Below are 23451 nucleotides of genomic sequence, written 5' to 3'. Positions count from 1 at the left end.
CCTATCGACGATCGATGTGATTGGCTGTTCAAATCTGAACCGCCAACCACATCGATCGCACTAATTTCGGCAAAAATAATGCCCGAATTAGTGCGATCCTGTGAGATCCAGCTATGAGATGCCGCAGCTGCTGCAGCATATCATAGGTGGACCTCAAACATGCCGCCCCCAGCCCCTGCAGCACTGATTGGAGCGATCGTGCTATGACGCGCAATCGCTCCAATCCGTGTGCAGTGGGGCGGTCTGATCTGCCGGTGGCCGCCCTCCCCAGGCCTGTGCTGGCCTGCGAGCCCTCCCCCAACATGTCTGCAGCGTGCAGTGGCTGGTACTTGTAGTACCACGCCACCGCTGCTGCTACCCGCCGCCGTAGCTGGGGTCACCGCTGCTGCTGCAGCTGCACGTGAGTACTGTGCTCACTTTGCAGCCGTGCGCGCTCCCGTGGTGCCCCTGCGCGCTCCCGTGGTGCCCCTGCGCGCTGCCGTGATAGCCCCTGCCGTGCCCCCCCCCCGCGATCTGCTCCCCCCAACCCCCCCCCCCCATCCCGATCTGCTCCCCCCGCGATCTGACTGCCTCCCCCATTATCTCTATTCTGCTTCTGCAGCTCCCTCTCCGGTCTCCCCCTCTGCTCTCCCCCCTCCCCCTCTGCTCTCCCCCCCCCTCTGCTCTCAACCCCCCCTCTGCTCTCAGCCCCCCCCTCTCCCCCTCTGCTCTCCCCCGACGTCCTCTTACCTGTCTTCACCGGCCTGATCACATCTGCGTCCATCGCTGGGTCCTTCCTGGGCATTCTGCTGATCTGCCTGCTGCTCCTGTAAAGCTGTCCATCTCTCTGCCATCTGTTCCTCTGCAGCTCTTCTGGTCAGTGATCCTCCTGCTAGTCCTCTGGGTACTGTGAGTATAACTTTTTTTTTTTTTTTCCGTATCCCCTGTCCATTTTTACACCTCATCTGTCCGTGCGTCCCGCCAAGCGCTGATCAGGGATGCAGATAACGGATCGGCATCCCTGCTCAATTTTTGGCGTGACTTTTTTTCCGTATCCCCGACGCTTTTTGTATCGCATCCGTCCGTGCGTCCCGCCAAGCGCTGATCAGGGATGCACATAACGGATCGGCATCCATGGTCAGTTTTTGGCGTGACTTTTTTCCGTATTCACGACGCTTTTTGTATCGCATCCGTCCGTGCGTCCCGCCGAGCGCTGATCAGGGATGCAGATAACGGATCTCCATCCGTGGTCAGTTTTTGGCGTGACTTTTTTCCGTATTCACGACGCTTTTTGTATCACATCCGTCCGTGCGTCCCGCCGAGCGCTGATTAGGGATGCAGATAACGGATCGGCATCCCTGCTCAATTTTTGGCGTGACTTTTTTCCGTATTTGCGACGCTTTTTGTATCGCATCCGTCCGTGCATCCCGCCAAGCGCTGATCAGGGATGCACATAACGTATCTGCATCCATGGTCAATTTTTGGCGTGACTCTTTTTTTTACGTATCCCCGACGCTTTTTTTTATCGCATCCGACCGTGCGTCCTGCAGCGGCCGATCAGTGTACTGCGTCTGTGCGTTTGAAAATTCAAATGGCGTTCGTTCTCTTCTGAGCCCTGCCATGCGCTCAAACAATTACTTTCCACCACATGTGAGGTATCTGCGTACTCAGGAGAAAATGCACAATACGTTTTATGGTGCATTTTTTCCTGTTACCCTTGTGAAAAAAAAAGCTACCTAGTTGAAGCAACCATTTTGTGGTAAAAAAAAAAAAAATTCTTTTCACGGCTCAACGCTATAAACTTCTGTGAAGCCCCCAGGTGTTCAAAGTGCTCACTAAACATCTAGAAAAATTATTTGAGGGCTCTAGTTTCCAAAATGGTGTCACTTGTGGGGGATCTCCACTGTTTAGGCACCATAGGGGGTCTCCAAACGTGGCATGGCGTCCGCTAATGATTCCAACCAATTTTGCTGTCAAATGGCGCTCCTTCTCTTCTGAGCCCCGCCATGCGCCCAAACAATTACTTTCCACCACATATGAGGTATCTGCGTACTCAGGAGAAAATGCACAATACATTTTATGGTGCATTTTTTCCTAATAGCCTTGTGAAAAAAAAAGCTACCTAGTTGAAGCAACCGTTTTGTGGTAAAAAAAATTTTTTTTCTTTTCACGGCTCAACGCTATAAACTTCTGTGAAGCCCCCAGGGGTTCAAAGTGCTCACCAAACATCCAGAAAAATTATTTGAGGGCTCTAGTTTCCAAAATGGGGTGACTTGTGGGGGAGCTCCACTGTTTAGGTACCATAGGGGGTCTCCAAACGTGACATGGCGTCCGCTAATGATTCCAACCAATTTTGCTGTCAAATGGCGCTCCTTCTCTTCTGAGCCCCGCCATGCGCCCAAACAATTACTTTCCACCACATATGAGGTATCTGCGTACTCAGGAGAAAATGCACAATACATTTTATCGTGCATTTTTTCCTGATAGCCTTGTGAAAAAAAAAGCTACCTAGTTGAAGCAACCATTTTGTGGTAAAAAAAATTTTTTTTCTTTTCACGGCTCAACGCTATAAACTTCTGTGAAGCCCCCAGGGGTTCAAAGTGCTCACCAAACATCTAGAAAAATTATTTGAGGGCTCTAGTTTCCAAAATGGGGTGACTTGTGGGGGAGCTCCATTGTTTAGGCACCTCAGGGGGTCTTCATACCCCACATGGCGTCCGCTAATGAGTGCAGCTAATTTTGCACTCAAAAATTCAAATGGCGCTCCTTGCCTTCCGAGCACTGCCGTGTGTCCAAAGATTTGATTTCCACCACATATGAGGTATCTGCGTATTCAGGAGAAAATGCACAATACATTTTATGGTGCATTTTTTCCTGTTACCCTTGTGAAAAAAAAAGCTACCTAGTTGAAGCAACCGTTTTGTTGTAAAAAAATTTTTTTTTTCTTTTCACGGCTCAACGCTATAAACTTCTGTGAAGCCCCCAGGTGTTCAAAGTGCTCACCAAACATCTAGAACAATTATTTGAGGGCTCTAGTTTCCAAAATGGGGTCACTTGTAGGGGAGCTCCATTGTTTAGGCACCTCAGGGGGTCTTCAAACCCGACATGGCGTCCGCTAACAGGTGCAGCTAATTTTGCACTCAAAAATTCAAATGGCGCTCCTTGCCTTCCGAGCACTGCTGTGTGTCCAAACATTTGATTTCCACCACATATGAGGTATCTGCGTACTCAGGAGAAAATGCACAATACATTTTATGGTACATTTTTTCCTGTTACCCTTGTGAAAAAAAAGCTACCTAGTTGAAGCAACCGTTTTGTGGTAAAAAATTTTTTTTTTCTTTTCACGGCTCAACGCTATAAACTTCTGTGAAGCCCCCAGGGGTTCAAAGTGCTCACCAAACATCTAGAAAAATTATTTGAGGGCTCTAGTTTCCAAAATGGGGTCATTTGTGGGGGATCTCTATTGTTTAGGCACCTCAGGGGGTCTTCAAACCCGACATGGCGTCCGCTAATGAGTGCAGCTAATTTTGCGTTAAAAAATTCAAATGGCGCTCCTTCCCTTCCGAGCTCTGCCGTGCACCCAACCAATTGATTTTTACCACATATGGGGTATCAGCGTACTCAGGAGAACATGCACAATAAATTGTATTGTGTACTTTCTCTTTTCTCCCTTGTAAAAATGAAAATTTTATGGCTAAAGTAACATTTTTGTGTTAAAAAGTAAAATTTTCATTTTTTCCTTCCACATTGCTTTGGTTCCTGTGAAGCACCTAAAGGGTTAATAAACTTATTGGATGTGGTTTTGAGCAGTGTGAGGGGTGTAGTTTTTAGAATGGGGTCACTTTTGGGTATTTTCTGTCACCTAGGCCGTTCAAAGTCACCTCAAATGTGATGTGGTCCCTAAAAAAAATTATTTTGTAAATTTTGTTGGAAAAATGAGAATTTGCTGATGACCTTTGACCCCTTCTAACTTCCTAACGGAAAAAAAATTTGTTTCGAAAATTGCGCTGATGTAAAGTTGACAAGTGGGAAATGTTATTTAGTAACTATTTTGTGTGACATATCTCTCAGATTTATGGGCATAAATTTTCAAAGTTTGAAAATTGCGAAATTTTCAAAATTTTCGCCAAATTTCCTAAATTTTCACAAATAAACGCAAAAAATATCGGCCTAAATTTACCACTGACATGAAGTACAATATGTCACGAAAAAACAATCTCAGAATCGCCAGGATCCGTTGAAGCGTTCCAGAGTTATAACCTGTCAAAGTGACACTGGTCAGAATTGCAAAAAATGGCCTGGTCATTAGGGTGTTTTAGTGGCCGGGGGTGAAGGGGTTAAAAACCACTGAGGCAGAACTGATATAAAAATTTATTTTTTATTACAGCATTCCAACGCGTTTCAGAGACAAGGACCGTCTCCTTCTGAAGGGTAAAAGAAATCATACAAACATTCCCAAGCTGGTGTCTTATAAAGGATCCATACTGCCACGTTGACAGCTATGACGTCATCCGCCCTCAGGATTGCAGGGTGATGACTCATAAGCACGTGGAGAAGCAGACACATGAATGAAGGAGAGAATAAAATTTTCACATTATGCTCCATTAATAAATTATCACAAAAGAACAAACATTTATAATAAAAATTAAGAAAATTGTAAAATTTATGATTATTTAATTATTTGAAAACTTGAACAAAAATGTGTAGAACAGGGAAGTACGAACCTGTAGAGAATATGCTGGTGGGGAGAGGGGTTAAACGCCAAACCGTTACTCTAAGGACATCAGGCAATCTTGATTGACAATAGGACTGAAGCCTTAAGCAGAAAAGAGACGTTTTGGATACACAAACTGAATACCTTAAAACCCTTTGGCTTAAATGAAGTATCAGACCTTTTTTATTAGTCCCCACCCTTGTTAAATTATTTACTATCTCCTACTTCTGTTGAATATTATTTATTTAATATCCCATCTTTGTATATATCCATTATCTTATTCCAGATCCTCGTCTTACTCAAAATTAATGCAAGTTTTTCAAGAGTCAGTTCTTTCAGTTTAAAATATGGAGACTACAGTGTTTTCTTGATTAGCCCGTACATGACAAGATCATTGCAAGTCTTGCCATTTTTTAGCTATCTTCTTCCTCATGATATTAGGACCTAGTTGTTGTTTTTAGAGAAATTTGTATCTGCACTTGTTTGTATAGATATGTGGGTATATAATATATATGTATTTTTTATGTATGTATGTGTGTTTGCATTCCCAAATGTGCACTTTTATACATTTTTCATTTTATATGTGTACCAATTTTATCCAATCCCCACTTATCATCATCAGATTTCAAGTCTTTTAAAAAAAACAACCAGTGAGTTTCTATTTTAAAATTGTGAAAGTGTTTTAATCATTTCATTAATTCATATTTTATATTGAAACTTTTGTACTTCTATCTCATCTAATCACGCTATGTAGAAACATTTTTTTATTAAAACTATCCCCTCTTACCTATTATTATTAACACCCATCCAACCCATTTTTTCTTATACCTTCCTAGATTTCGTCTGCCCACCTCCCTCCCTCAGCGGGCGCCTCACATCTGTTCTCTCTCACTACTCTATATCACAGTAAGCGCTTTTTTCCCACGGTCTGACCCGTGGTTACCTCCGCTGAGCTAATTCTTCTCCATGCGCTTGCGCACTCTACTATTTTCCCACGGTTTGAACTCTATTCACCCTGACAATCCAGTACTCGCTCCATTCTCTCACGCATGCGCTCTTTTTCCTTTACAGGTTGAACTCTTTTTACCTTGACAGCTGATACCCGTCCCATTTCCTTATGCATACTCTCTTCTTCCTTTTAACCTAGGCTACGGGCACACTGATTCCTGACATTTAGGAACCATCTCACTGTATAATTTATATGAACTCCATGTTCATGTGCCATGCATGTTCACTATTCCTCCTAATTATTAACCGGCCAAAATTATTAGCACTGACCTGGAATCACATTCTTTATCATGAATTAAAATAATTAAAATAATTTCACTAGCCACAGTCCCTTTCACACAATTTTCCCTAACCATATACCAGTCCGTTGTCAATCAGGATTGCCTGATGTCCTTAGAGTAATGGTTTGGCGTTTAACCCCTCACCCCCACCGGCATATTCTCTACAAGTTTGTACTTCCCCATTTCCCTGTTCTACACATTTTTGTTCAAGTTTTCAACACTTTTATTTCCTTTCACACAAATAATGAAATAATCATAAATTTTACAATTTTCTTAATTTTTATTATAAATGTTTGTTCTTTTGTGATAATTTATTAATGGAGCATAATGTGAACATTTTATTCTCTCCTTCATTCATGTGTCTGCTTCTCCACGTGCTTATGAGTCATCACCCTACAATCCTGAGGGCGGATGACGTCATAGCTGTCAACGTGGCAGTATGGATCCTTTATAAGACACCAGCTTGGGAATGTTTGTATGATTTCTTTTTCCCTGAAGAAGGAGATGGTCCTTGTCTCTGAAACGCGTTGGAATGCTGTAATAAAAAAGAAATTGTTATATCAGTTCTGCCTCAGTGGTTTTTAAGCGCGGCATATACCCGTTTTTCCTTTTGTATATATTTTTTTACCCACCCGCAGCAGACAGATAATGGCGGTGATGGGGAAAATGGCCGTGTCTTATAAGGCAAGCACATGTGACATACACAGCCTATGACACATGCCCTTGCTTGTCTGGCAAAAATCCACTTTACTGTGTGTGTGTCTGTGATTTGCTGACAGCCAGGCCCGCCCCACTGTATGTGCAGTTAGGAAAAAAAAATAAATAAATGGCGATCGCCATTCTTTCAGCACTCAGCAGCAGCACTGATCTAAACCCCGTCCCCCCCCCGCACACTATACACTGAATTTTGATAATATCATGATACACAGTGACTCACACTTTTACAATGAAAAGCCAGCTAGTAACTAGCTATGCTTTTTGGTGATCAAACCGTTCTCGAACGTAACTCGAACTACCGAACTTTTAGCAAATCGTTCGAGTTCGTCGAACAACTCTAAAACCCCCCCAAAATCACTCAAACATGAAATTGGCGAACCGTTCGACTTGAACATCGCTCATCTCTAAAAAAGAGACATCTGCATCTGCACATTTTCAAATTGGTTGAAAGCTTTTGAAATCTTGGCCAGTATTATTGGGGAAAAGACGCCGGAATGTTGCTCAGCTTTGTTCTGTTATATGGAAGCTATTGGCAAGGCCTATTGGGTGTATGGAGGACAAGGATTGTTAAGGTATGATTAACAATTCCGACAGCGTAAGGCGGTGCAGTCTAGCATTCATTGGGATCATACAGATATTGCCTTATGGTTATTTGTGACAGCACCCAGTCGGCTAGATTCATCTAGTCAGCCCTTTAAGGAGGGGGACTGGGGGTTTTGGACAGGCGAGACACTCGGTCGCCATTCAAAGAGGACTATGTTTTTTGTTCAACGATGGCGGATGTAAGTTTGGCTCAAAGTGTAGATTTAATCTTGAATGTAGTAATTGTTGAGGTCAGCGTGGTGCATCAAAATGTTTTAGGACCGGAAAACAAAAAAGAGCAGACAATTCTGAAAAAAGGGGATACACCGGTGCGCTTACAAGAGATGGCGCCATTTCTAAATAGAAATCCAGACAAGGCGGCAGCTACCATGCTTTATTTGGGTTTTCTAGAAGGTTTTACCATTCCGTCTGTAAATGTTTCGGTTAAGTTACGTACAAAAAATGTAAAGTCAGCAATCCAATACCCCGAAGTTGTGCGAGGTAAGTTAGAAAAAGAGTTAACTTTGGGTCGGATAGCAAGGCCTTTTGATGCCCCACCTTTAAGTAACCTAAGAGTCTCTCCTTTAGGAGTAGTCCCTAAGAAAGAACCCAACAAGTTTCGTTTGATCCACCACCTGTTCTTCCCTAGGGGTGCTTCAGTAAATGATGGAATAGACCCTGAACTATGTTCGATGATGTATACTTCATTTTATGCAGCTATTACCTGGGTTCGGGGTTGTGGAAAAGGAGCCTTGCTGGCAAAAACTGATATAGAGGTGGCATTCAGGCTGCTGCCGGTCCACCCGAATAGCACGCATTTACTTGGTTGTTTTTTGGGACGGAAAGTTTCTAGTTGACCGGTGTCTCCCTATGGGCTGCTCACTGTCGTGCGCTTATTTCGAATTGTTTAGAACTTTTCTAGAATGGGTAGTGAGAGATGGTTCAGGGCTTAGTTCAATCATTCATTCTTTGGATGATTTCTTATGTATAGGTGCTCCTGGTTCAAATGATTGTTCCTTGTTATTGCATACTATGGAAAGTGCAGCACGTTCCTTTGGCGTGCCGCTGGTGGAAGAAAAAATAGTCGGCCCGGTGACAACCTTAAGTTTTTTAGGTATTGTCATTGACTCTCTGGCCCTGTAATGTAGGTTACCTGAGGACAAACTTGATGATTTGAGAGGAGAGGTGTTAAGATTTTGGTTGTTGCATAAGGTAACTTTGAGAGAATTACAATCATTACTCGGCAAGCTTAATTTCGCTTGCCGCATTATGCCAATGGGCATAATGGGCCAATGAGTTTTTTGTCAGCGCTTGGCATCTGTGACTGCAGGTGTGAAAGCACCCCATCATTATGTGAGGGTAAGAAAAGAAAAGAGTTAAGGGAATATTTGGAAGTATGGTCCCAATTTTTGGACACATATAACGGCAGATCGCTAATGATGGAGGGATCAGTGAGCACAGATCATTTGGGATTGTTTACAAATGCAACAGAAAGTGATGGCTTTGGCGCGTACTGCCAAGGAAGTTGATACTGTGGCAAATGGCCAGTAACCTGGAAGGACAAAGATCTGGTAAAGAATCTTGCACTTCTCGAACTGTGCCCCATAGTGGTATCATTGACTATGTGGGGTGACAGGTTCAGGAACAAAAAAGTAAAATTCTTCTGTAACAACATGGGACTTGTGTCGGCAATAAATTCATTGTCAACATCATCTCCCCCAGTGGGGAGATTGCTTCAGCAACTAGTTTTATTGAACCTATTGTTAAATGCGTGGGTGGTGGCGGAACACTTACTTGGTATAAAAAATGCAATAGCTGATGCCATCTCTCGTTCACAGTGGGAGCGCTTCCAAGATCTGGAACCCAGAGCGGAGGAATCGAGCTTGGAATGCCCACCGGAATTGTGGGATCTGCTATACGAGCGTCACAGGCCTTAATTCATTCATCTTTGGCAGTAGGGATATGGTCAGCTTACAATCGAGCTTAGCGTGCTTGGGAGAATTAGTGTACTTTTATGGATAATAGGTTAGGTGAGGAGGAGTTGTTGTTGTTATTTGTGGGCCATTGTCTGGGAAAATAGTTGGTCAGTTTCTAAAATTAACCATTGTGTTGTAGGGCTGTCCTTTGGTTTTAAAGCAAGAGGGTCACGGGCTTTCAAAAAGGCATTTTTAATGGCACAAGTATTAAAAGGTTGGCGCAGAGACGGAGTGGGGGCAGATAGTCGTTGCCCGGTTTCCTTTGACTTATTGCAGTTGTTAGGAAGGCAACTCAAGACAGTATGTAAGTCAAACTGGGAGATAAAACTTTTAGACTTAGGGAACTAGTTAGCCCCTCCAAGGTTGTCAAAAAAGGGGGCCTATTGAAGGAAGATGTGGATTTGTACAGGTATAGAGTCGAGATTTTAATTCGCAAGTCAAAAACGGATCAAACACGTAAGGGATCTAAGGTGGTGTTGGTTCAGGTCTCTGGTTCGCCGTTGTGCCCTGTTTGTTGCGTGCATGAATTTTCACCAGGGCATGCATAATTCAAATTACCGTTGCTGGTGCATGAGGATGGATCGTTTTTATCCTGCTTTCAGTTCTTGACAGTGTTCAAACGATGTTTAAATTCCGGAAAAGCTGACCTCTCACGGTATAGTGGTCATTCATTTAGGATAGGGGCAGCAACAGAAGCAGCCAGATGTGGGCTAGGAAATGACGTTGCGAAGCAGATAGGCCGATGGGAATCAGTTAGGTTTCACTCTTATGTGCATCCTATCCAGCTGTGAATAAGGTCTCAGATCAGGGAAAAAGCATTATTTTTATTAAGATTGCATTGTTTGCTTAATTTTTCCTTTTTCTTAAATCTGCAGGCAGGCCCAGGCGTTGGTGTAGATTATGGGTAACTCTTTCGTCTTCTGGGCGTCGCTGCGGACAGCGGTCCACCCAGCCAAGTGCCAGCTGGGTTTTTCAAGGGAGGAAGTCTTGCTGCGGTGAATAGGGAACAGGGGCATGTTGTGGTGTCGATTTCTTATGGAAGTTCACCGTTTCGTCAGGTTGGACCGGGCTCCAGAGGTGTTTGTGGTTCATTTAGGAGGGAACGACTTAGAAAGGAGGCCATTTAGGGAATTGATCAAAGGCATTAAATTCGATTTGTTAAAGTTATGGGTAATGTTTCCAAAGGTCATAACAATATGGTCAGATACAGTGGGGCCCGTTCAATGCCTAGTGTGACAAAGCTAGGATAAAAGTCAATAGGGCAGTAGGCAATTTCATGGCTAGGAATGGGGCAATTTCAGTGCTCCACTCAGTTTTGGAATCTGGGGAAGGTGAGTTTTGGAGACAGGATGGATTTCATTTGAACACAACAGGAACGGACGTGTGGTGTTTAGCAATCCAGGAAGGCATAGAAATTTCCCTGAGGATGTAGAGGGATACAAATGTTTGAGGTGTCATAACATTTTCATTGGTGGCGGGAAAGGGGGGGTCCTTGAAGTTGGGAATGTGGATTTATGGTGGATGGATGGGCAGGAGCTCACAAGGCTCTGGACTCCCCAGGTGGATTCAAAGGAATGGAAAATGGCTGAGGGCCATACAGGTGGTGAAGGTATGGCCCGTGGCGGTGCGGAAAAATTCTGATAGGTCGTTTTGCAATAAGTGCCTCTGAACAGGAGTTTAATCGACTGGGGGTAATATGACCTTGTAAGTCTAAGCTGGGCTTGGTCAGCAATAAAATAATTATTAGGGGCTTCGAGGACCATTCCCTTCTTATTAGTGGGATTGTTTTGTTTATATGTTGTATGTTAAATAAAAGGCTGCTGTGGCCAATTAATTTCATCCTCTGGTGTGGTCTCTTATTTTAGTTACAGTACCTAAATTAGGGGTCTGGCGGAGAGGATGAATGGGATGGGAGGAGGCAAGGACTTAATCAGGTTTGGAATGACTCGTCAATACCCATTGACAAGTAAGGTCGGACTGAGGTCCGCGGACTAGAGGGAGGCCGACATGAGAGGGTTGGATGGGAATGCAAGGGTTAAACGGTACAGGGCTTGGGTTTTGGTTTAAAGTATAGGTGTATTTTCAAATAATGCAGGGTTTAGGGGATTTGCTTGGGCTAGAGAAGGAGGGGATTAAATGAAAGGCAGAGATCCTAAAGAGTTGGAGCATGGGATTAGGGGTATAAATAGGGTAAGCCATTAGTGTAGGGCAGCCATTTTAGGCTGCCTACAATAGAACTCCCACCCACCTTCCCTTTTTTCAGTGTAATGCCAGTACATGGTAAGGAGGTCTAGCCGGCTACGTGTGGCCTTCAATTTTTTCATACAGTTATATGTCTTAGGTTACAATCACAATTGAGATTTTGAATGGGGTGTACTCTTAAACTATTTCTTTTTCTAATTCTTGTCACAACGGCAGGGGAAGGGGGGGTCCTCGAAGTTGGGAATGTGGTTTTACGGTGGATGGATGGGGGGAGCTCACAAATGCTCTGTACTACCCAGGTGGATTCAAAAGGAAAGGAAAATGGCTGAGGGCCATACAGCTGGTGACGGTATGGCCCATGGTGGTGCAGAAAAAAATCTGACAGGTCGTTTTGCAATAATTGCCTCTGAGCAGGAGTTTAATCGACTAGGGGTAATACGACGTTATAAGTCTAATCTGGGCTGGGACAGCAATAAAGGAATTGTTAGGGGCTTCGAGGACCATTCCCTTCTTGTTAGTGGTATCGTTTTGTTTATATGTTGAATGTTAAATAAAAGGCTGCTGTGGCCAATTAATTCCCTCCTCTGGTGTGGTCTCTTTCATTTTAGTTTTAGTACCTAAATTAGGGGTCCGGCGGAGAGGATGAATGGGACAGGGGAGGCAAGGACTTAATCGGGTTTGGAATTGTTGCGCCCTGGCCTAGCCAGGTCGTCACAGATAACACACTAACACACCCCACCCCCATCAGACAGGGACAACAGCCAAACACAAAACCCTTGTTGCCTGCCTCCAGGGTCTGATGTCCACACCAGGTGGGGCGGAGCTAAGCGGTTGGCTCCACCCACCGAGGAGTTCACAGGCCTGGAGGAGGGAAAAGTGACAGTTTAGTCCAGGAGGTGGAAGTGAGAGGAGTAAACACTTGGGTGTCTGGGTTTGTGGCCCAGGCACTGACAGCAAGGTTGGCAGACGGTGGTGGCCGTCTGCAGGAGTGGTGGATCGACGCGGAACCGTAGGACCGGGGATGGGTGACGGCCCGCCGGCACCGACTGGGGAGCGAAGTGAACCCAGCACACACAGGCAGGGCCATCGGACCCCGACCAGGCTTGGAGCCGCCGACAATAGTCAGATCCGAATGTGACTGGAACCCCAGGGGTTTCACAACAGCAAAAGTCCCGATTGAAGGCAACCGCCCACACCGTGAGATTATACAGCTTCTGCCTAAGTCTAGAGACCCAAGGGCCAGTGCCTGCGGGCAAACCGGCTCCTCCGGTACCCATACACCGGGGAGCGGACTACCGTTAGGAATCCATAGTACTCAGAAGAATAACATCAAGGTGCAGGGAAAGACAGCCACCATCACCTGTCCGGGGAGAGACACACTGCAGCCGGTTGTGGGACCCGTCCATCCAGCCGTTTGGTTTACCAAGGACTTTGTACCTTTCTTGCTGAGTGAGTACACCCATGCCATCCGGCACCGCGCCGCGCTGTCCCTGCAACCCTGCACCTCACCGACCCTGCCTCCCCATCACATCACCGGGCCCCGGGACCACCGACCCCTACCCACGGAGGGGGAAAACAACATCCCAGCTGCTCCCTACCATCGCTCCCGGGATCCCCGTCACCAGCAGCAGTGGTGCCTACCTTCACCACGACCCGTGGGTGGCGTCACGGACTAAATCCCCCAAACCAACCACCCCTTTCACTCACGGGCGAGGAGCGCCGCTCGAGTCCCCGGATCCGGCCCACCGCTCGAGCCACCGAGCAGCCATCGCAGCAGCGCCGGACCCGAGCGTTAGCGAGAGCGCAGCAGCGACGGCATCCTCCCCGCCTGCGACAACTTGGTGTCACGAACATGATTGAACCCATCTACTTAACAGTAGAAGTGCGCCTTGTGATCTCCGCCGGCGCAGTCCAGCCGAAAATTTTGAAGCGCCGCCATCTTGGCGCGAGAATCTCCCGAATGAGTGTCTTCTCCAAGCAGGGCAGGCGCGAAAGCGAAGCCCCGCCCCCAACAAACGGAAGTGCTGAAGTGTACCAAGGGGGCGCGAGAGTGTGTCTGCCTGATGTAGCCGAGGCTATAAAAGCGGGGACGCCAGGACTCTGCAAACATAACCGGTTCCTGGAAGCAGCTTGCAACATGTCCGCACCATCAGAGACCAATAATTCGTATAGACCTGGCTCACTATGAATGCGGGTGCTCTAGGGAAACAGTCAATACTCCAAAAATACAAAATTATCCCCGGCACTCCAAGAGAAAAAAGAAACAATGTCTGGGTATTTTTGATGTTTTTTATTGTGAATAGTCTTATCTCAAATAGATAAGACTATTCACAATAAAAAACATCAAAAATACCCAGACATTGTTTCTTTTTTCTCTTGGAGTGCCGGGGATAATTTTGTATTTTTGGAGTATTGACTGTTTCCCTAGAGCACCCGCATTCATAGTGAGCCAGGTCTATACGAATTATTGGACTTTATTTTTCCTGGGCTCCTATCATCCGTGTTTTTTCCTGACCTCAATGTCTTTCAATACTTTTTCATATGCTAATGAAGAGGTGACAAGTATCCTGTCAAGGGTCACCACACCACGCACTTTTTTATCAGTTCCCACTGAAGAGATTCGTACCCGCGACTATGAAAAGGAGCTAAAGAGATACACAGCTTTGGACTTACATTGCGCTACATTAGCTGAGTACCATAAAGTTCAGCGAATCCCGCGAGGCCTCAGAGTACCCCTTCGTCCTACCTTATTTTCGGATAACCCAGAATACTGTACAAAGTACGAAAGTATTTTAAACAAATGTTCGATGGACGTGATCATATTGACCATTGAGTTTCTCCAGAAAGAGATAAGCGAATTGGAACCCAAAATCAAATCCATCGAAGACCAATTCTCTAACACCTTACCAAGTGCCGAGTGGGACAGACTGAGACAGAAAACCAGAGAATCGATCGACACCTTCCAGAAAAATTTACAGGAGCGTAAAAGGACGAAATTCATCAGGGATCAAGAGGATTATCTTAAAGATCGTGTCTATAGGTGGCGCTCACAGGACACTAATCCCCCCTATCGCCCTAGCGTCCACAGATTCTCGGCCTCCTCTGGTTCTGATAGTGACTCTTACCCCACGTCATCCAATCGTTTTTTAGGGGCCAGATACACCCCAGGAGAAAAACGAGGAGGAGCCAGAGGAAGACCAGGTCATGTTCCTCGTATGCAGACCAGATCACAGGTATGACCACTGCAAATGACAATATTGTTGATAACTTGGTATTTAACATTTCGTCATATAACCTTTCACCCATTGAGTCACAGGTGTTGCAAAGGGGTCTCTCGTTTTGTCCCACTCCCAAGTTCAATCCCTTCAGGATGGACCAGGAGATGAGACGCTTTTTCAGGAACCTTCGTCTCAAGGCCCATTTTGCCTCCTCAGAGGGGGATACTACCCCTGAGGACGTAGGTTCGGGCTCTGGCACTTTTAGTCTCCGGGATCTTAAACTCAGTCTCACGAGTACCTTTCATCCCCCCAGGTCCTATCATCCCGTTGAGACTTACATTTCTCTGGTTTCCAATGATATGAATAAGATTTTACAGGACATAGATAGGGGCCTATACAAGATCAGACACAACTATACCCCTGAAGAAGATACAGCCATCAGGGAACTCCAGAATAACAAAAGTATAATTATTAAGCCAGCCGATAAAGGGGGATCCATTGTCATTCTGGACAAAACATATTATCTTTCTGAGATTTATAGACAACTACGTGACAATTCCACTTATTTGCCCGTCCCTCGAGACCCCACTCCTCAAATACGCGAACGGATCAGGGATACTGTTGACTACCACTTATCACAAGGCACGATTGACAAGAAATTGGCTGAGTATCTCATTAAATCTAACCCCGTAACACCCGTCTTTTATGTTCTACCCAAGATTCATAAAAATCTTCAGCAACCTCCCGGACGACCTATCGTAGCCTCCACTGAATCTATCCTTTCGCCATTGGCCATCTCCCTGGATAAGATTCTCACACCACTAATTCCTGTGATTCCGTCATACCTAAAGGACACGTCTGACTTTCTGTCTCATATCAGATCTTTCACCTCTCTTCCTCCCGATTGTCTTCTCGTGACCTTTGATGTAGACAGTCTCTACACAAGTATAGCACACAGCGATGGCATCCAAGCCGTCAACTGGTTCTTGGAACTTTATGGGTCACTGTCCCCTCTACAGCATTCTTTCTGTCTTGATCTCCTGCAATTGGTATTGGGCAATAATTTTTTCCTCTTCGAAGATCAGTTTTATATGCAGCAACGGGGCACAGCGATGGGTTCTAACGTAGCGCCTCCGTACGCAAATATCTACATGGCGCATTTCGAAGACACATTTGTGTACAGCCATTCGCTGTGGAAACAACATGCCATTGGATGGAGGAGATATATTGATGACATTTTTGTCATATGGCACGGTGATTCCTTATCCCTGGATACCTTTCACCAATATATCTCCTCCGCCCGTCCGGGTCTCACTTTTACAGTACACAGTGATCCCTTCCAGATTAACTTTCTGGACACCCTTGTCATTCTATCCCCTGAAGGGACTATCACGACTGATCTATACGTCAAACCCACCGACAAGAACAGCCTTCTGCTGTACTCCAGTTGCCACCCTCCACACATTAAAAAGTCATTGCCCATTTCACAGCATAAGAGAGTGGAAAGGATCGTTTCTGATCCTCAAACACAAGCAACAAGGTTTCGTGAGATGGGTGATAAATTCCTCTCACGAGGCTACCCTTCTTCCGTGGCATTCAATCGCTCTACCCGTGCCCGCAATGATGATGTCATTTCACCACGGATGCATTGTGTCCAGACATACCACCCTTTTTCGCCACTTTTTAAGGAGGTCATTACAAGACATTGGCCATTACTACAGAAGGCTTACCCCTCTATAAAAGAGTTCGGGATGTTCCCTATCTTTTGTCACAAACGAGCGAGGAACCTGAGGGATAGTCTGATCCGAGCCGACATAGGGTCATCAATCTCACCACGACAGACTTTCTTGGGACCACCCAAAACAGGTAACTTCCCATGCTTACACTGTCTCCAATGCAATAATTTGACCAAGGGTAACAAGTTCACACATCCCCATACTGGAAAAAACTTCACTATCAGAGGGTATCACACCTGTGAGTCTTCCTATGTGATATACCTGATCAAGTGTCCCTGCGGTCTCGGGTATGTTGGGGAGACTACCCAACATATCCGAGATCGCATCAGTAAACACAAATCAACGATCAGATGTAAGCAACTTTTACTACCCATCCCCCATCATTTTGACACTTTCCATCATACAGTAGCTCAATTGAGGTTTCAGGTCATTGAGCATGTTCCACTATTACGTAGGGGTGGCGATAGGGTCCGTAGATTAAAAGAAAGAGAAGCATATTGGATTTTCACGTTGGGTACCCTGGAACCCCGAGGACTGAACCGAGAATATGAGGTCCATCTCTGACATGCTCAGGTCCTAGTTGTGGTCTCCGTAGACTCCTTTTAGATAAACCTCTTTTCCCATTTTTATGACTGTGATTTTTATGTCTCTGATTAGTTATGTAATTTATCAATATCACTTTATGAGAGTGATTTTAGATACAGATCTATGGTAATTGTAAGGTACCTGTTGTTTTGTGAATTCCTTACATTCTTATGTTTTCCAGGTTTAAATTCTTTCCTGTCATATGCCTACTAATTTATTTTTCTCCCCCTTTTTTAGGCTCTCTTCACTACGTGATTTCCACACATCACCGGTTCACCCCTGTGCTTTTAGTGGTCACATGTGAGGCACTCACTCCCTCACATCACGGAGGTCTGTATGCCACTTCTCACTGTATTTCACGTGACTCACAACACCTAATAGTCCTCTATGTAAACCTAGTGCTGCAGTACCAACCTTCACCACTACCGTTCCTATGCGCAGCAAGTCAGCTCCACCTGGAGCCGATCTCCTCATCACCACCTGCATTTAAGACGGCTCAGTTACACAGACCAACTCAGTAGCCAGCCACCATTCCCCCTGGACACAAGCCTGTATCATCTCATACACCAGGTATCAGTAAGAGCTTTTACTTTCATTTTTGTGACCGTTAATCTATGTTCTTTAACAGGTTCTCTTTATTCTCCATAGGTCTTTGACCTTTTTCCAAGTTACCACTTTTGAGCATAGCCCTGGCATAGGACACTGTTACCATATAGGCTGTTTCCCTTTTGAGGTATTGTTATGCTATTTATCAGTTTTGTCCATGGTCTGGTGATTTATCAGTACACCATTGCATTAACCTCTGTCTATTTATGTCACTAGTCCGCAGCATAGGTGTAATACCGACACTGTCATGACAATTTCACCTACTCCACTACTCCTTTAAGAAGGTCTCCTATACGACCTTATTTCACGGCTGCTCATAGATTGTGAGTAATATTAGTCATGTTGATGGAGGTTACTCACCTCATTGGATGTTATACAGTGTGTGGATTTTTTCTCATGAGATCTTTCTATTTTTAGAACATTTGGCATTGTGGGCTATATGTCTTATACCTAATGTATTGGTGTCACAAGTTTCCAGAGACACATTACCTCCCGCACACCATTTCATGCTGTTTGACAGGTAGTGAATGGAGTATAACCAATTTTAGAGACACGTCTCTCTATCCACTGATGTGTTCATTCGAGAATTTCTCCATTAGGTTCTCTGCTCACTAACAAGATTGGCATGGCACCTATACAGTAGCCAATTATTGGACAGGTACCTTGTCTTAACTTCTCATATACACTTATCTTTACCTTCAGCCTGATCTCACCATCTTTTCCTTTCTCCTTCCCCCCCTCCCCCAACCCAACCCTTCCCCCTCCCCCTTCCCCCCCCCTTCCCTCCCCCCCCTCCTTCTTCTACTCCTCTTCTCCATTCATGCTTTACTCACTTACTTTATTTCGCTCTCTTTTTTCTACAACCAGTCACGACATACGACCTTCTACCTCGGTGGAATACCACTACATGATTACCCCATAGACTATTGACTGGCTGATCCCGATTGTCTATTATTCAGTCACAGGTATTCACATATTACTTATTCACCGATCACAGTCAAGAATCACTGCATAGGTTTCCTTTGTTAATGATTCTTTCTTTCACCTAGCGCTCATACGCACCTGATAAGTTCCTCTTCATATGAGTGGTGACTCGTATTGCTCCCTACCTCGAGTAGTATGCACATACTGATTTCTCTGCTTCATAGGTACGTCTACCTGTTAGTCTCTTCTGATACTTACATGATAAGTTTCCAGTTGGTAAACAATTACTTCGGATGTTGTTCTTTCTTCTTGGGTGTATACAGATGTTATTATCTTATATATATCTTTGACTCTGTACCTTACCATTGTAATGTATACTCCTTTTGTGTACAATGTATATAAATAACCGGAGCTGTGTCTCCTGGTAATTCTTCTCCTGTATTATGTATTAATTTCTGTTTTTTTATGTTCTCTTTCTATAGTCTGATTAATTCTCTTGATAAAGGTCAAGGTATGACCGAAACGTCGAGATAAGACTATTCACAATAAAAAACATCAAAAATACCCAGACATTGTTTCTTTTTTCTCTTGGAGTGCCGGGGATAATTTTGTATTTTCGCACCATCAGAGAGGCCTGAATCTCCGGATCCTGCCCCTGGGACGGCGGCTTGGCTGAACACCCAAGTGATGCTGTTGTGCTGCAGTAACCGGGTCCAAGTACGGGACCTGCTCGATTGCTGGACGGCTGAGATGGAGGAGCTGGCCGCGGTCGTGCGGGCGCATGAAATAGAGACCATGCTAGAGGAGCTGGTGAGAGACCCACACCCTTGTGTCCCTAGAGGACCGGCCGCTGCGGCTGAAGGATCCGGTCTACCTCTGGCCCCAGCAGGGCCCGAACCATCGCCTGTGCTGACCACTCATACAATCCCACCCAGATCACTGTCCCCGATGGAGGTGGCAGAGTCCGTGTTGCCCCGCCAGGGTCCGGAGGCCCGAGAGGAAGCCAGCCCATCAATCGCTGGAGCGGGTAACGTAGAAGAACCTTTAGCAGACCTCCATACCCCAGCCAATGATGGGTCACTAGCCACTGAGGAGCCACGAGTCTGGGCTCAGCTGGAAACCCCCGGAGGGACCCTGTGTGCTTTTACAACCTGCATGAGAGACTACTCATGGACATGGCCGAGAACTGGCAGGCCACCCACGAACTTGTGTGCTTGTAAATAAGTTGAGGGGTGATTTTCCGTCGGAGCCGCCTCTGGAGAGGCAGATTGGAGGAAGGGCCCGCAGCAGAGCAGGCTGGGGCCCGGCCACCACCTGGACCGGTGGCCATCCTCCGGGGGTCAGGGGTCCCCCAAGGACGTGGGGCCCCCTGAAGTGACAGATGGGTTCAAGTAACCGTACCCGTTCCCGCTCGGGCAGCCTGAACCTGGACTGGGGTCAAGGGGTGCTCCCCACTTCTTAGGGGCAGTATCAGGGCTAGGTTGCTTGGGTGGGAGAGCGGAAGACATCCGTCCGTCCGTCATTAAAAATGGTTTACATGTGCAACGTTTAAGTGTCCTCACGAAAACTGCTTGTATGTTTAAAAAGGTTTATATGTTATTTAAATTTTTTACAGTTTTGAAAAGAAAAATAAAACCGGTGATGGATGGGCAGCCCGTGGACGGTCTGCATTTCACCAAGGGGGAATGTGGCGCCCTGGCCTAGCCAGGTCGTCACAGATAACACACTAACACACCCCACCCCCATCAGACAGGGACAACAGCCAAACACAAAACCCTTGTTGCCTCCCTTCAGGGTCTGATGTCCACACCAGGTTGGGCAGAGCTAAGCGGTTGGCTCCACCCACCGAGGAGTTCACAGGCCTGGAGGAGGGAAAAGTGACGGAGTTGAGTTGTGGAGAGGGAAGAGTGAGGAGTAAACACTTGGGTGTCTGGGTTTGTGGCCCAGGCACTGACAGCAAGGTTGGCAGACGGTGGTGGCCGTCTGCAGGAGTGGTGGATCGACGCGGAACCGTAGGACCGGGGACGGGCGACGGCCCGCCGGTACCGACCGGGGAGCGAAGTGAAGCCAGCACACACAGGCAGGGCCATCGGACCCCGACCAGGCTTGGAGCCGCCGACAATAGTCAGATCCGAATGTGACTGGAACCCCAGGGGTTTCACAACAGCAAAAGTCCCGATTGAAGACACACTGCAGCCGGTTGTGGGACCCGTCCATCCAGCCGTTTGGTTTACCAAGGACTTTGTACCTTTCTTGCTGAGTGAGTATACCCGTGCCATCCGGCACCGCGCTGCGCTGTCCCTGCAACCCTGCACCTCACCGACCCTGCCTCCCCGTCACATCACCGGGCCCCGGGACCACCGACCCCTACCCACGGAGGGGGAAAACAACATCCCAGCTGCTCCCTATCATCGCTCCCAGGATCCCCGTCACCAGCAGCAGTGGTGCCTATCCTCACCACGACCCATGGGTGGCATCACGGACTAAATCCCCCAAACCAATCACCCCTTTCACTCACGGGCGAGGAGCGCCGCTCGAGTCCCCGGATCCGGCCCACCGCCTTGACCATCGAGCAGCCATCGCAGCAGCGCCGGACCCGAGCGTTAGCAAGAGCGCAGCAGCGACGGCATCCTCCTCGCCCGCGACAGAATGACTCGTCGATACCCGTTGTCATGCAAATCGCATACATCTGTGACACCCCTGGACTATCAGGTCGTCACAGGGTACTGCACGCTGTTTCCTTAGTGCAGTATTCAAATACCTCATGGTTCTGGGTCCCCATCTTGCGGTGCTGCCTCCAACAGCAAATCAAATGCTATGAACACCCTGCACCACACCCACCGGACACACCAGTGGGCGGCTTGAGCAGAATAGGGTCGCCCACCTAGGGATCAGGAAGGGTGGGTCAGGAGAGTGTCAGTGAAATAAAGAAAAGTGAAGTGAAGTGGAGTGAAGTGGAGGAAGCAGGGTGCCGTGGCTCCCGAAAGTAGCTGTCTAGGTTACAGGCGGTGTCTAGGCCTAGAGGAGTCGGACCCCCAGTCACAGGGGATTGAGACGAGGTAGCCAGGACCTGTCAAGAGGACGGTCAGCAGACTAGTCCTATCTCCGATCTGGGACCAAAGGCACGGCGGGGTACATGGACCCAAGGTCAAAGAGAAGCTTTAGGAAACCCGTCAATTGACCTGTGGAGAGCAGTACCTTTATGGACTGTTCCCACTAGCTCCAGAATCGGGACACTAGCGCAATGAGGGGGATAGGGCCTTCCACATATGCAGCCCACAAGATCCCAAGCGTGAGCCCTGAGAGCAGGCTCCCACACTTAGCCACAGTGGGGAGTGTGGCCCGGCAAGTTCCAAACTACAGGGCCACATCAGTAAAATCTCAACTTTGTGCCAGGAGGCAGGTCTCAGTACACCAAGTAGCACTGCAGGGGACGGGACCCGGACGAGCTCCCCGAGAGATATATAAAAGAAAATGGCACTTCCTTCATGTGGATTGAGAGGATATTGGGGTGCACTTCAGGTTTCAAGGCCATGTAAACAAGAAGTAGCAAGGCACAGGGAGTGCCTTGCTACTTCTTGTTTACTTGAGCTCCCCGAGAGAGGCAGCGGCACCTAGAGACTTGGTTTACCCGGTTGTCAGTGCCTGCTCACTGGCTGAGTGAGTACATGAGTGACCCCCTGCACTGTGTCCCCGCATCACCATCCAGAGTCCCGGGGCTTACCCCTACCCGTGGAGGGTAATAACACTTTGCTGCACCAATCCATCACTCCGGGTACTCCCAACAATGGCAGTGGTGGTACTCCCAATTGCCGCACACCACGGGTGGTGTCACAAACTACAGATCCCTTGTAAATATCCTCTTTTACTTTAGAGTGTGGCCTCTAAGCCCCCGGGACTGGAGACCCTCGAGCCACGAACTGACACCATCCCGGATTCGAGTGGTTCGATCCACTGCTGGGGCGGCACACCCTATAAAAACTTGGCATCACAAACAGGATTCAGACAGGACCCACTTACCTGGGTGACGTGCGCCTTGAAAATCTGAAAACTGCATGTCAAAAGTCCCGTTCCTGCCATTTCCCGCCATCTTTGGCGCCAAAACGCCGTCTTCTCGACCAAAAGTGCGCAAAGAGTCTGCCCAGAACCGGAAGTTCCCAGAGGGCCCCAGCGCAGCAGTGAGTGGCTGGCAATAACCAAGGGGGAACGTGAAGATGTTTGCACCGGACGATTGAGGCGTCGCAGCGCTACCCCCACCAGACCAGGGTAATGTGGGTGCAGCGGGTGCTGCTCAGGCCACAGGAGCGGCGGCACCCGAGGCCGAAGCGGTCGTACCGATCATATCGATCACCTTACCCTACATGCCTGGCGCTGCTTGGCTCCCACAGTATGATGGCCGACCTGATGCGTTACAGGAATTCAAGCGGAAGATCTGCACCGTTCTTGATATATATGCCCTGATGGGCCATCAGCGAGCGTCTGTTGTACTCGGCCAATTGACGGGCGCCGCGGAGTTCGAAGTGGAAACGTGGACTGATGAGGACCGGACCTCGGTCCCCGCCATTTTTAAATGGCTGGGAGCTGCGTTTGAGACCCGCACCGAAGCTGATCTGAGAATGAGGTTCTACAGCTGCAAACAGGGCCCCCAAGATAGCATCAGAGATTACGCCCTGAGACTGCAAGCAGCGTTACGGACTCTAAAACTGATCAATGACATTGGTGTAAAGGAAGGGAACAAGATACTTGTGGAGCAGTTCCTACAAGGCCTGGGATCAGTGGAAGATCGTAAGCAGCTCCGGCTGTGGTCCCTGGAGCATCCTACAATAGACTTTAGTATCCTGAAGGTTCGGGCGATCAAAGCCCTACAGCCCCCTCCTGACTCTCCCCTTCCACCCTGGCAAGCCGGCACTTCTCCTATAGAAG

At 47.1% G+C, this 23451-nt stretch overlaps 2 protein-coding genes across 2 annotated transcripts in view; one reads left to right on the top strand and one right to left on the bottom strand.

Annotated features, from left to right (window-relative positions):
* Positions 1 to 23451, bottom strand: part of LOC142251327 (protein Shroom4-like) — a 1515126-nt gene that overhangs the window by 1046222 nt on the left and 445453 nt on the right. The gene's annotated exons all lie outside the window — the stretch shown is intronic.
* Positions 14695 to 17732, top strand: LOC142251851 (uncharacterized). Its single transcript, XM_075324899.1, has 3 exons — positions 14695 to 16543; positions 17236 to 17568; positions 17647 to 17732. Exons 1-2 carry the CDS (start codon positions 14695 to 14697, stop codon positions 17517 to 17519), a joined length of 2133 nt encoding a protein of 710 aa, XP_075181014.1. The 3' UTR covers positions 17520 to 17568; positions 17647 to 17732.

This window comes from Anomaloglossus baeobatrachus, chromosome 9 (assembly GCF_048569485.1).
Source record: "Anomaloglossus baeobatrachus isolate aAnoBae1 chromosome 9, aAnoBae1.hap1, whole genome shotgun sequence".
NCBI classification, from domain to species: Eukaryota; Metazoa; Chordata; class Amphibia; order Anura; family Aromobatidae; genus Anomaloglossus; species Anomaloglossus baeobatrachus.
This window is presented reverse-complemented; position numbering and strand designations above follow the sequence as displayed.